We start from the raw sequence: 12,731 nt of genomic DNA on the forward strand, positions 1-12,731 counted from the left end.
TCATACTCGGCTGTGGTGACTTTTGGGAGTGACTGTTCACCAAAAAATAGCTAACATAGAGTATGGACAACAAACTAGATACTAGATGTGTTAATCAGTGAGTATTAGACAGAGACAAGCTAGATCTTTCCACTGTTTCCAGTCTTCATGCTAATGCAAGCTAACTGCTTGCAGCTTCATATTTATATAGAGACAGATATAATAGTATTTTCTCATCTAACTGTTGTCCAGAAAACAAAAAAGTGTATTTCTTCAAAGGAGGATTGGAGAAAACTTTCTTCCTATGTGGGGTTAATAGAGGAAATGGAAAAAGAAAATACTCTGTACTAGCTCTTAGGATCAGTGGCAGCAATGAGACCTGAATAAAAATAAGATTATGAATAGATTAAAATGAATGCATGAAAAGCTTCAAAACAAAAATGCTGATGCAACCGTTTAGGAAATGCTCTCTCTCATCATCCATCATCTTTTCAAAATGATGTCAAGATGTCAACCATAACCACTGTTCATTAATCAAAATGATGCGTTACATCCTGTGTGTGTTCGTGTGTGTGTGAGCGAGTGTTTTACCTGCACTGACAGTAACGGCATTGACAAACTGTTCCCTCCAGCTGCTGCTTCCCACCACCAAGGCCAGGTTTGTCTTCTTGATCAGCTTATCTACTGTACTCTACACACATATGCACACACACAAACACACAAAGGCAAACATGCAAGTGCACACAGACCGGATAGAAGTGGAAAGACACAACCCTCAAGATGTTAATTCACCCACAGCCACACAGATAGGAGAAAATGCTGATTTCAAGCCTTTCAATTCGTTTCCACATTTCAAAGATACATTTAAAAAACTCTGTATTTCATAACACTGAGAATTCGAAGTATAGGATGTGCTAATTAATACGATGCCGTGAAACTGGCTGTGAGGCCATGTTCTGCTGGCGCTCCCAGTGAAATCTAGGAAAAAGCCTTCAGGCAGATTGGTTGAGTTGTGTGTTTAAAGCAGCAAAGAAGGGGAATAATAAAAGATGTTGATGCAAAACAGCTTGCAGCAGCCATGGAGCATCACATCACCAGTCATTATCATAACCCAGCTGACAGGGCTTTGTGAGGAGGAAACCCTGCATGGTTTACTTTCCAATAAGTGAAAGGCAACATAAGAAAAAACCCACAAAATATACTGTATATCAGCAGTTTCAATTAGAGTAATTCCAGTGACAATTAAGGATTTATAGGTACATTATTATTTGTATTTCCCTGTAGCAGATAGAAGAACTAGCGTTGCATGCAAAGGCAAACTCAAGAGTGAGAAAGACAGATAACCTTTTCAGCTCGCCAAACAAGTATATTCACTGCTCTCTGCATACGCACACACACACACACAATGACACAAATGGACAAATGAGCAAATCAAATCTGCAAACAAACAAATACAGTATGATTGGTTACGTTTAAAGACATAAACAAAATCATAGATAGATAGAGGCAATCTCACATGGAAATTAGCAGAATAACATGACTTTGCAAAGTAATGCAAGGAGAACAATGAGACAGACAGATCTGGTTTGTTGTGTCTAGTTGTGTCTCTCCACGCTTGAATTACGAACTGATCAAATTTGAGAAGACATTCTTTCTAATATACAATGTTTATGAAACAACTAAGCCAATATGGTTTCTAAATTGCTCGATGAATTGTCAACTGTGCCAGAAACATTCCTTCTTATGAGGCCTCTTGTGTACTGAAACAAGATGTCAGCTCACTTTGAATATATTATTTGTTGTCTTTTGCATGTCTCCCATCAAAATGACATGCCTCTCATTACAGAGTCCATTACATGCTAACAAAATGAGTCATTCATCCTCCCAACTGGGGCAGCTGACATTCACTTTGAATCATTTTAGGTGTAATTTGCATTTTAAGTCGTTTTCATTTTTAGGTAATGTTTAACACAGCTGACTTAATGGCTGCATAAATGGTGGTTGTCATTATATCAACGGGATATGAAATCTAACTGACAAACTGCTGATATATTTTGAGGACCTTCTGAAATTCAGCCACAAAATGCATTTGTTCGTGCACATAATACCTAAAATGAAAATACAGTACGTGCAAACTCACACACTTACCTTAAACTCGTAGGACTCTTCTATGATCACTTCTACTTGTGTGTGTTCACCCAGACTGGGACAGCCCATCTTAGCCACCTCTTCCTCCTCTGCTCCCACCAACGGCTTGTTCTCATTGGAGTCGCCTAGGAGACCACAGAGATGAATGGGTCAGGAGGCCGGTTGTGCAGATGATATACAGTACCAATTTAAAGTAATGCAATAATAGGAACTTTTCTTTTTTTTCCTCCTAAATTTATGAACTTATATGATCAATGCAAGGCTCTAGCTACCACTGAGAATACTGAGGTCAGGCTCCTCATTATTTTGAGGGATATTGAGGATTTTGCAACTAACTACAATTTCTTATTCAGAGCTTTCAATTTTTGTGGAAACCCCTGTGAGGAAATAGCCTGCCAGGATATTGATCACTGACTATATTCACTTTTAATTTGAAATGACAGCCTCATTTCCTGTGGTAGATAGGGCCTAATGCAGCCATGTGTTTTGTGTTGGTTTTCTGGGGAGGCTGAGGTCACAGATGTCATATTTGATTTATTACAAAAATCAACATTAACTTTGATGTTGAAAGGGGTCTGCTTTCTTTGCTTCCATGCAGACATGTTTACATGTTTAGCATTATTGACCATAAAAATAAGACAAAAAAGAAATCTTTTTCTCATGTCCCTTGGCATTATTTGGCAGTAGTCACTTAAATCATTACAAAACCACTCAGAAATACAGTATATTACTGCCTTCACTAATGATATGGATTTTGTTGAATAACCTTTGCATTTGAAATGTCAAATCCCTGGAGACCAGCCACTCATGAATAATATGTCCAAAATCTCAGTTCTGGTTGTGACTCTGTAAGTCAGTAGGACCAATTTTTACCCAAGTTACAGTAAAAAAAAAAAAATATATATATATATATATATTACAAAAAATTGGGATCATTCATCTATTATTTGCTATGGAGAGAGAGTTCTGTCTGTTCAGATCACTGCTTTGATTGGTCACACGATAACTGCATGTTTGTCTAAGACTGACAGATCAATCACAAAGCAAAAATGGCATTCAGGATTATAAACAATTGGCCAAAAACTGTTTCATTTAAAGAAGAAAGCTGGCAGTATTATATATAATTCTTTTTTACATTTGAACAAATTTGATTTCCACTGGCCACAGGCACTGTAGTTTTTAGCACATCACAGCAGTAAATGTTACTTTTTTGTCAAATCCTGCCCGAGAATCTCCATAAAGTTTTTATTTTAATTGATCTGCCGATTTGAGAGCTTTTGCACACCATTGGAAGTCAAATCATGAACCAATTTTTTCATCCGTCAGATTTTGACCAGAGCAGCGTGAATGGCTTTAATAGTTTTGCTGAGGTTTCATTTTAGAAAATGTATGCAATCAGCTGTGAAAGACAGTCATGTAAATGCAAATATTCAAATACTGATTTGCCACATGGGAATCCAAGCTATTAAGTATCTCATGCTATTAAAAATATGAATACCCAGAAGGAATTTATAATTTTGTCCCATGAAACAACTCTTCCATACGTCTCCTCACTCACTCTTCACGCACAGTGACAGCCATTAATTGAGTCATCTCTTATCAGTGCAAACCTGCTGTAAGTGAAAAGCTGTGTACAGTATGTTATACAGTGTGTGTGTGTGTGTGTGTGTGTGTGTGTGTGTGTGTGTGTGTGTGTGTGTGTGTGTGTAAATGTCAGTCTGCTTGCTCTGTGATAGTGTTATAAAACAAATTATATTTCTGTGTAATGAAACATGCCCCGGGCTGTCAGCTCTTCATGTCTGACATCTAGAGTGCAGACCCTCACACCACCAGGAAGAGTCTCTGTGTGAGTCTGCGTGTTGAGAGGGAGAGAGAGAGAGATAAAACACTTGTCGACCACCGTGGAGACTTGGCTCTCAATCACAGGCTGTGGTTGTGGGCTCCATCAAACACAAGCACTACTGTTCACATGAAGGGACCTGATAAGGGATCGTGTCCTTGTTTTGAACAACTTCTACTGCTTAGTTGAGACGCTAGCGAGGAAGAGGTGTGGTTTGAACCTCCATGCTGGCAGGTAAATAACAGCGATTGACAACTTGGAACAAGCACTTGGCTGTTCACAACCTCCAAAGACCAACAGTGGGACTTAATGAGAAACAGTCTACAGCCACACCAGTGGCTCTGTGAGGCTGCTTAGACAAGCGCTGTAAGCTAAATGCTAACATCAACATGCTAATAGGCTCACCATGACGATGCTAACATGCTGAGTAGCAGGTATAACGTTTCCCACAATTTTTGTTTATCGTGTTTGAGTGCTAATATTAGCTAATTAGCTCTAAACACAGAGTACAGTTGAGTAAATTGAAAATTTGATGTGAGAATGACATTAGATGAAAAGTTGTGGGATCACCATAATGATTTGCATATGTCTGCTGGTTGTGTGGTTGTGACCAGTTCAACTAAACTGTGAATTTTTCTTTTTCTTTTATTTTTAGCGTTAAAAACAAACAAAAAAACAATTCCATAATTTATCTTCATCTAGACCCTCAGATATATGCTCTGACCCACAGGTTGAGAACCACTGTTTTAGAGGTTGATAACACAAAATGCAAATACACAGTGCTGCAGTCAAGAGTAAATTCATGAGGATGAGAAATGAATAAAAAAAGAAATGAAGCTAAATGGTACAAAGAATAAGTCTCATTGAAGTAAAATGACACGAGGGAAGTTACTCCAGATTTCTCTTCATCTTTTTCCATCGTGTAAACTTTCAACCTTGAGTAAAATCCATTTTAAAAGAAATGTCAAAGCTGCAGAAATTACTTATTGACTTCCAGCATTGGTCCTCTTTAGCCTTGATCACCTGCCAGAGATTAGCTGTCTGCCTGTAAAGCTTCCTACACACTGAGAAACGTTGAAGAGTGAACTGAAATGTTTCACATTGATAGATTTCTAAGCTTTTTGGAAACGATGCAGATTCAGAAAGTGGGAAATGACAGTACAGAGCTGAGAGAGGAACTTGATCAAAATTGTTCATTAGTCAGGAATGAACTGCAAATTGTTCAATCTGCTCTTTTCTTGCTGCTTAGCTCAGTGACATTTTTACAGTTATGATCCCCAGTACGCACTGAGTGTTCAGAACAGCATCTGGCTATTTATGTACTGTATAACATATTTATGTGTGTATAGCACTGAGTGGGATAGGTTATTATTTGTTTTCCTGTGATCCAACATGATGTGCCATGGATGCCGCTATATCAAAAAAAACTCACAGCTTGAGCCTGGTGCTTTTTAAATCCAAGCCAGGTCCTTTGTGGGTCCAAGTAAAATGTTTCCAGAGCTAATCTGAGTTTTAGATCGAAAGCTTCAGACAATCAATGCAGGTCTCGCCCTGTTTATAAGAGACAGGTGTGCAGGAGGCCTGAGACTCTGGTGGCAGTTAAACAAAGACTCCATTCTGTCTGTCACAGTCTGCTTGTTCCTGCACCCGCTCCTGAATTCTTGATATTCTCCAACACACACACAAACACACACACGGACACGCACACACATTGACACACAAAGTAGACAGGCAGACAGACCGACCATGTTTCTGTCCTATCTCCAACAGAACCGGCTCTCCCAGCTCGATGATGAAGGTCTTGTTCTTCTCATACTCTTCATCATCGATAATCTTCACCTCGATGATCTTCCTGTGAAAAAGAGAAGTGAAAGATGAGACTGAGTGTATTCCAGATAATTAACCTTTATAGTTTTATGCCTCCCTTCATAATAAAAGCAAATGTGTTTCGCGCAGTCTATTAAAACTGGGAAAGTTTCACTCCATCAGGCTGTAATTAGCCAGGAGGTAATTTCTGCTGCTCAGACAGAAAACACAGCAACACGGGTAAGGAGTGCTACATGAGCCTCATTACTATCAAAGTATCTTATTAGCTAACCATAAGTAACAAACAGAACAACATCGCTGAACACAAAAATGAACACGATTAAATTTGCACTCCTCTGCTTTCTCTTGCAGAAGATGATGAGGAGCCTCTGCAAAGATGAAGGCTCGAGCTCAAGTTGACGAGGCTCAATGAGACAACACATGAGGCTGCTAATTTGCCTCCAGCTGATGGTGATGCAATGTGCAGCAGCACAACCACTGTTGAGACATTTTCAATTAGGAGCACCCAGGGGAGAGGCCCGAAAATGCAGCGCAAACACTTTCGAGGAGATGCATGCCACAACCGAACCTTAACAAGTGAGAAAAGGGTGTGCACAGTGTGACTGGGCAATATAATGTGTTTGTTATTGCCTGTGTCAGTATATTTACAGATAGAGTATCATTTGATTTGAACTGTGTTATATTAATGCAATATTAAATGCTTTGCGCAGCACAGCTGTACTTTGTAGACAGAAGATGTATATTAATCACACGAAGAAAAGCTCATTTGCTCATTTGTAAGTTCAGCCTAGTATTCCTATGACTTCGCAATTCCTAGGGCATTTCTCACTTAAAACACACTGTGGGTATCCTTGAAGTCCAACACATGCCTAAAGCTTTATTCCATCTTCATAAAACATTTGCAGAGCTGATGTTCTGAATAATTTAAATCATGCAATGTTTATGTCCATGTTTGCGAGCTTGTTGTCTTCTTCACTGCCTTTGCACGACATGTTGCTTCGCTTCTTTGCATGCTGTCGCCTACAACTGGTGATCATTGGATAAGTGTTTATGACAGGAGGAGTTTTGTATCACCCATGTGATTGCGTGCATGGGTCCTTTTGTGCATGTAAAACAGGGACCCACTTTTAAAAACACTGCTACACAGCAGTACTAGTGGACAAAAACTTTATCGTGTACCTTTAACCATAACCATGATGTTTTCATATACTTAACCAAGTATTTTAGTTGCCTAAACCAAACAATGTCTTAACTACAGTTCATTAATCATAGCCACAATCTTTCCCTAATCTTGCCATGTGCAGTTTATGCGTAGTGTAAACAGCATGAATATGAAAAACACCAGCATTGTACATAAGGTAGATGAGGTTAGTCAGTCCTGTGCTTTGGAAAGGCCCTAGTACAGTGTAAGCTACGACAGTGTAATACTATTGCTATATGTTATTTTGACTCCAATTTAACATTGGTAGTTGTTAATTTGACTTTAGGTTTTGATGCTTCTATGTAAATCTCATCAGTCTGGTCTCTTTCTGGCCTTTTTCACTCAGAGTATATAATCCTCATTCCAACGCTCCGTCTGCGTCTGACAGGCAGAGAGGAAGAGAGTGTTCATTTCCACCTGGTTGTGTCATCATATGCTTCACTGTCAGCCATGTTGATTGTGACGCAGCAAATAGGCCTCGGTTCAACAGAGAAAAACAGGGGGTGGGGGTGGGGGTGGGGGGGGCATACCTGGGAGGACGGAGCGAGGGAGGTGAGAGAGTGATGGAGGTGTAGAGAAGTAGAAGCACATTGTTTTCATTGGTGAGCTGTCACAGCAACAGTGGATAAAACTGCCTGGATTTGCTATTTCTAGCATCACATCGGCTTGAGCTGCTGCAACTCTCAACAATGTTGCAAACGAAATTGAAATGTTGTTTAGTCAAATGTGAAACACAAAAGGAAAAAACACTTTACACCTAAATGCAAACTCATTTAGGGAAGAAGGAGGAGAGAGATGAAATATATGTTATGATTTATTATGATTTCTATTGTTACAGCAAACTCCTTTGCTTTGATCATTTCCATGCATCTGCCTGTATTTTTCTTTTATCTTATCTAACAATATGCAGTAAAGCTGAGTTCTAAAGAAAACGAGTCATTGTGTGAATGGCTGCCTGTAAAAAGAGCGAGCAAGTCTTTACAGCCTTTCATAAACCAAAAACACTCAAGTGTAACTAATATCTACATTTTTCCACATCATACTACGTTAACTATATTTACATATTCAAGACCCTTTTTATCTGAGCCTTGCTTTAAAGTGAATTAACTGGAAACATTAAAAAGTAAGGTGCAAATAGTGTTTTTAACCAATTCTTTGAGCTAATGTTAGCTTAAATACTGTAGCTGCCAAGCTACAGCTGACAAAAAAGTAATTTCAGATGTTCATTGGCTAGAAATGAGAGGTCGACTTTTTTCTGCCTCTGAAATCAAGGACTCGCATAGAAATGACTAATTTATAGATTAATAGAATTTTGATGGTAAATCTGCCATCGCTATCACGGTAATGGAAAGATTGACGGGTGTATCAACAGGAAAGGAAAGTTTGAGAAAAAAGAAAAAATACGAACATAAAGTAGAATGAGAGAGAGAGAGAGAGAGAGAGAGAGAAGAGGAGTGAAGATGGAAAAAGAAGGAGACAGACAGAAAGAGGCTGAAAGAGGAGTATGAGTAATGCATAGACTTCACTGAGATGTGAAGGGTTACGATTCAGTACACAGTGTTCACTTGGGGCGACAAAAGTGTACACATGTACACACACATATACACACACACACACGATCACAATTTACCTTGCATATAATTTACAATGATAAGGAACATGCACGCACACACACACACACACTGGATATGGACAAAATGTTTTCCATGTTGCACATCATACACATTACACAGATTGTATGAACAGACAGCCAGCCACCCCCACATGCATTCATGCTTCACTACTGATACAATAACACATACACACAAATTAGAAACAGGCAAACAATACAGCTCAATGTACACAGACATGCATGAAAACGTGTTCCAACCAAACACTTGGGGGATTCATTAACGTATGTATGCACTAATCTGGCCAATTTACACACTGCAGACAACACACACACACACACAAATACTCTCACACTGACTGCAGAGCGTTCATTATTCATAGTTGGTGCTGGCTGTAGCAGCACTCCCATCTGCGCCCTCCTCTCTCCAGCTCTGTCTCATCCCTCGTCAGGGTCTCTTTTAGCCCCTTCTTCCTCTCCTCCTCTTCTCTCAAACATTTTTCTTTTCATCAACTAAACCCAAATCTTTCTTTCTCTTTTTTCTTTTAGTCATACGTGTGAATATAATCTCATGGATTCAAGGTGCTTGTGTAAAGCTCCAACATCCCCGACTTGCGAGCCAACAATACTCATCCTGGGGACTATCAGAGGGGGTCCAGGGTCTTTTCATGGTTTATGAAGCTCTGGCTTTAGATGCCAAGTATCTTAGTTGAGACCAAAGACCCCATTCTCTGGGACTATGAAGAACATCTGTGCAAAATTTCATGACAACCCGTCCAATAGTTGTTGAGATGTTACAGGCTGGACTAAAGTCGTGGACCGACATCCAGAGCCGCACCACTAGAATGGTTAAAGATGACATACAAATTATGACCAGAGGGGTAAGCTTACACTTGCAAGTTAACTATAAGCTAGGGCTGAACAATTAATCAAAATATTATTGAAATCGCAATATGGCATAAGTGCAATATCTAAATCGCAGGAGCTGCAGTTTTCTGATAAAGGTAGAATGTGTCACAACGATCCGTTATCAATGAAGCATTGTGGTGACTATGATGTCACGGTCTATAAAACCCATTCTCCAGATGTAAGGAAACAAAAAAAATCACACCATCATCATTTTGATTACCATTCCCACTAAAATCGTGATTTTTATAAATGCAAAGTTAACTTATTCCACCAGTGCCCGTGTTGGCGCTGAACCTCGCCGAGCGCAAACATCAACATTAGCTCTGGTCCCGACACGATGACGGTGTTCTGTGAGATTGACAGGTTTTTCCTGTTTTCTTGTTGTTGAGTTGTAGCTGCACATTGTTGGGGATGTTACTGCTGGAAATGCTATTTGCCAAAATGTGCTCTTGAGCTCACACCCAACACAACCTTGACTAACTTGTTCTGAGTGATCTGTAGATTGTTTATGTGTTTTTCCCAGTAGGTGAAGTCTCCACAGCTGGGTAGGCTACAATGGGAATTTCCAGCTTTGATTAATGACTACATCACTGTCCATAATCCAAACAGTTTCCAGTCAAACACAAGATGTCCTGAAAATGTTAGTGCAGACAAGAATTATTCCTGAATTGGATTTGCACTGCTGCTTCCTGTGAGTTTATGAAATCTGTTGAATTCGTCCAAAAAACCGTTTAAACATCCCAGATATTAAACATCTGAAAAATAGAAGCCAAACCATGTAGACTGCAAACTTGTCACTGTATTGAATTCGGGCTGTTCTTCCAACAGACACAGTCCTGAAAGCAACACATTACTTCTCTGCCACCTTGATTCGTCCCTCCCTCCCTCTCTGTATTTTTACCTTGTTACTTTTTGACACCTGCTCCCCAGAAAGTTCCTCTGTCAGAAAGTAGCCTCAGTGCCCCGGTCTGTCAACAGACTGACACAAGACACACACACACACAAACGCACGCGCACGCACACGCACACGCACACACACACACACACAGACGAGCCAACTTCACGGAACATATAACTCACACTGCCAGAAATAGAGGCTGAAAAAGGGAAAGAAAAAAAGAGTGACAAAAAAGGTCAACAAAAGGTACTGATGATTGAAAAGCCCCAAACAGAATCAAGAGGGTGTAAATTATTTTAATGGTAAAGCTTTATATCGCTGCAGTGTGTGTGTGTGTGTGTGTGTGTTTGTTTGCATTAGGCTTTAAAGTTTTACAGAGGTGAATGATTGAGCGACAGTTTGATTTGATTAGTCGAGACCTCATTGCATTACTTAATGGACAAAGCCTCTCCTTATATCTCTGTCTCCATCTCTTTCCATATTCTTTTGGCTCCAGTTCGACTTTTGATTTACAACCACTGGAAGCTCCGTGTTTATGGGCATGTGTGCATATGTGCGTTTTCAGGCAATGAAAGACTGCCCACCATATTTTTAGGTGCTGAATGTGTGTGTGTGTGTGTGTGTGTGTGTGTGCAAGAGAGAGAGAGAGAGAGAGAGAGCGGGTATCTAAGAGAACGGCAGCAGCAAACAACTCATTTTCTTGAGTGAGGTTGATTTATACACATACTCCACTTTTACCATTTCTGCTTCTAGCGGCACCTCTAAATCTCTCCTTCTCACACACACACACACACACAGACACACACACACATTTGTGAGAGAATTGCTGCAACACAGCAAATTTGAGATCATAAAAAATGATTATAAGTTGAAAGTGTAAAACTTGAACAACAAAGCTGGCCACAAAGCTCGACAGCTGATGAGGACGTACATATAGTACAAAGACATTCAGCTGACCATCAGCACGGCAGAGGACGACGACGACAACAACAACAACAACAGCAACAAACAGGATTACAGTGATTTGATTACAGTAGAAAAGGGAGGCAGCAGAGGCTGTCAACACAAGTCTCCTTGTAGCTCCACTTTTGCTCTCCACCAGCTTCAGAGGGGAAATATCTTTGACTTCTGAATGCTCTGCTATGTTTGGTAGATAGTCGCTAACGTTGTCTGTCTTCTGTTTTTGCTCTGGGTCTTCATCGTTGCATTGCATCTTTGCATTTGCTGCCTCTCTTACTGTATGTGGTATAACAGACTGGATCACTAAAACGTCAGATCATCGAAATATTTAAATTACATAAGACGGAGAAGAATATTTGGTAAATTTAGCTTTCTTCTATGTCAGAAGATTAAGATCACGTAGCTCCCTCTAGTATTAGCTGTCTCCTGCTTGTCTCTGGTGGGACAGGCAGGTTAGAGGACAGACATTATTGGGAAATTTGCTCTGTTATGTAAAAATTCACATTTCTATGACATAATTACTTTTCATATGATAAAACATGTCAAAAAATATATTCCGGTGTCCACACAACTACGGCCCGCGGGCCACATCCGGCCCGCCAAAGCAATTGGAGTGGCCCACTTAACGATCCCAGACAATCCCTCTAAACATCAACCAATTTTTATTAAATTGCATTTTCCTATCATAACATCATAACATATCCGTACTTAAAGGTTGGCATTCTAATTAAAATTGACCATAGTTATGAGCTATTTATAGTCAATAGTGGCTCATCTTCACCTCCTCACACAATGGTATATTCTGGCGTGACTTTGATCGTGACCGAGCCAGCGTCAAGCTGCAAAGTTCTGAGGTGGGAATCTGTCATGAAGGTGGTTGTGTCCTGCATAAACTTCATCAGAGCAAACGGACTTAAACACAGGCAGTTCCAAGCCTTTCTCTCCGAGCTAGAATCAGCCCACGGAGACGTGCTTTACCACACTGAAGTCCGCTGGTTAAGCCGGGGCAGAGTTTTGAAGCGTTTTTACAACCTGCTACCCGAAATCAATGCCTTTCTCCTGACAAAGGGAAAAACTGTCCCAGAGCTGATCGACACAGAATGGAAATGGGACCTCGCCTTTATTAACAGATGTGTCAGAAATTTTAAACGGCCTCAACTTGCAGCTCCAAGGAAAGGGAAAACTAATCTGACATGTATTCCCACATCAAAGTATTTGAGCTTAAACTAGCGCTGCTTATTGGACAGGTGCAAAAACAAGACTTCACCCATCTCCCTACTACTCGAAGCCTTTCAGCTGAGAAACCGGCGGTCCCGTTCCCAACCGAGAAGTGCAAGGACGCACTGGAAACACTGAGGGC

General features: G+C 40.2%; 1 protein-coding gene across 1 annotated transcript in view; it reads right to left on the bottom strand.

The window, feature by feature from the left end:
* Positions 1–12,731, bottom strand: part of LOC111231289 (sodium/calcium exchanger 1-like) — a 54,240-nt gene that overhangs the window by 4,658 nt on the left and 36,851 nt on the right. The window contains exons 11-13 of the mRNA XM_022758334.1: positions 5,713–5,819; positions 2,128–2,252; positions 571–670 (exon numbers count right to left, since the gene is read on the bottom strand). Coding sequence (XP_022614055.1) covers positions 571–670; positions 2,128–2,252; positions 5,713–5,819 — 332 coding nt within the window. The remainder of the gene's footprint in view (positions 1–570; positions 671–2,127; positions 2,253–5,712; positions 5,820–12,731) is intronic.

The sequence above is a fragment of the Seriola dumerili genome, unplaced genomic scaffold (assembly GCF_002260705.1).
Source record: "Seriola dumerili isolate Sdu_G_001 unplaced genomic scaffold, Sdu_1.0 BDQW01000295.1, whole genome shotgun sequence".
Taxonomy (NCBI): domain Eukaryota; kingdom Metazoa; phylum Chordata; class Actinopteri; order Carangiformes; family Carangidae; genus Seriola; species Seriola dumerili.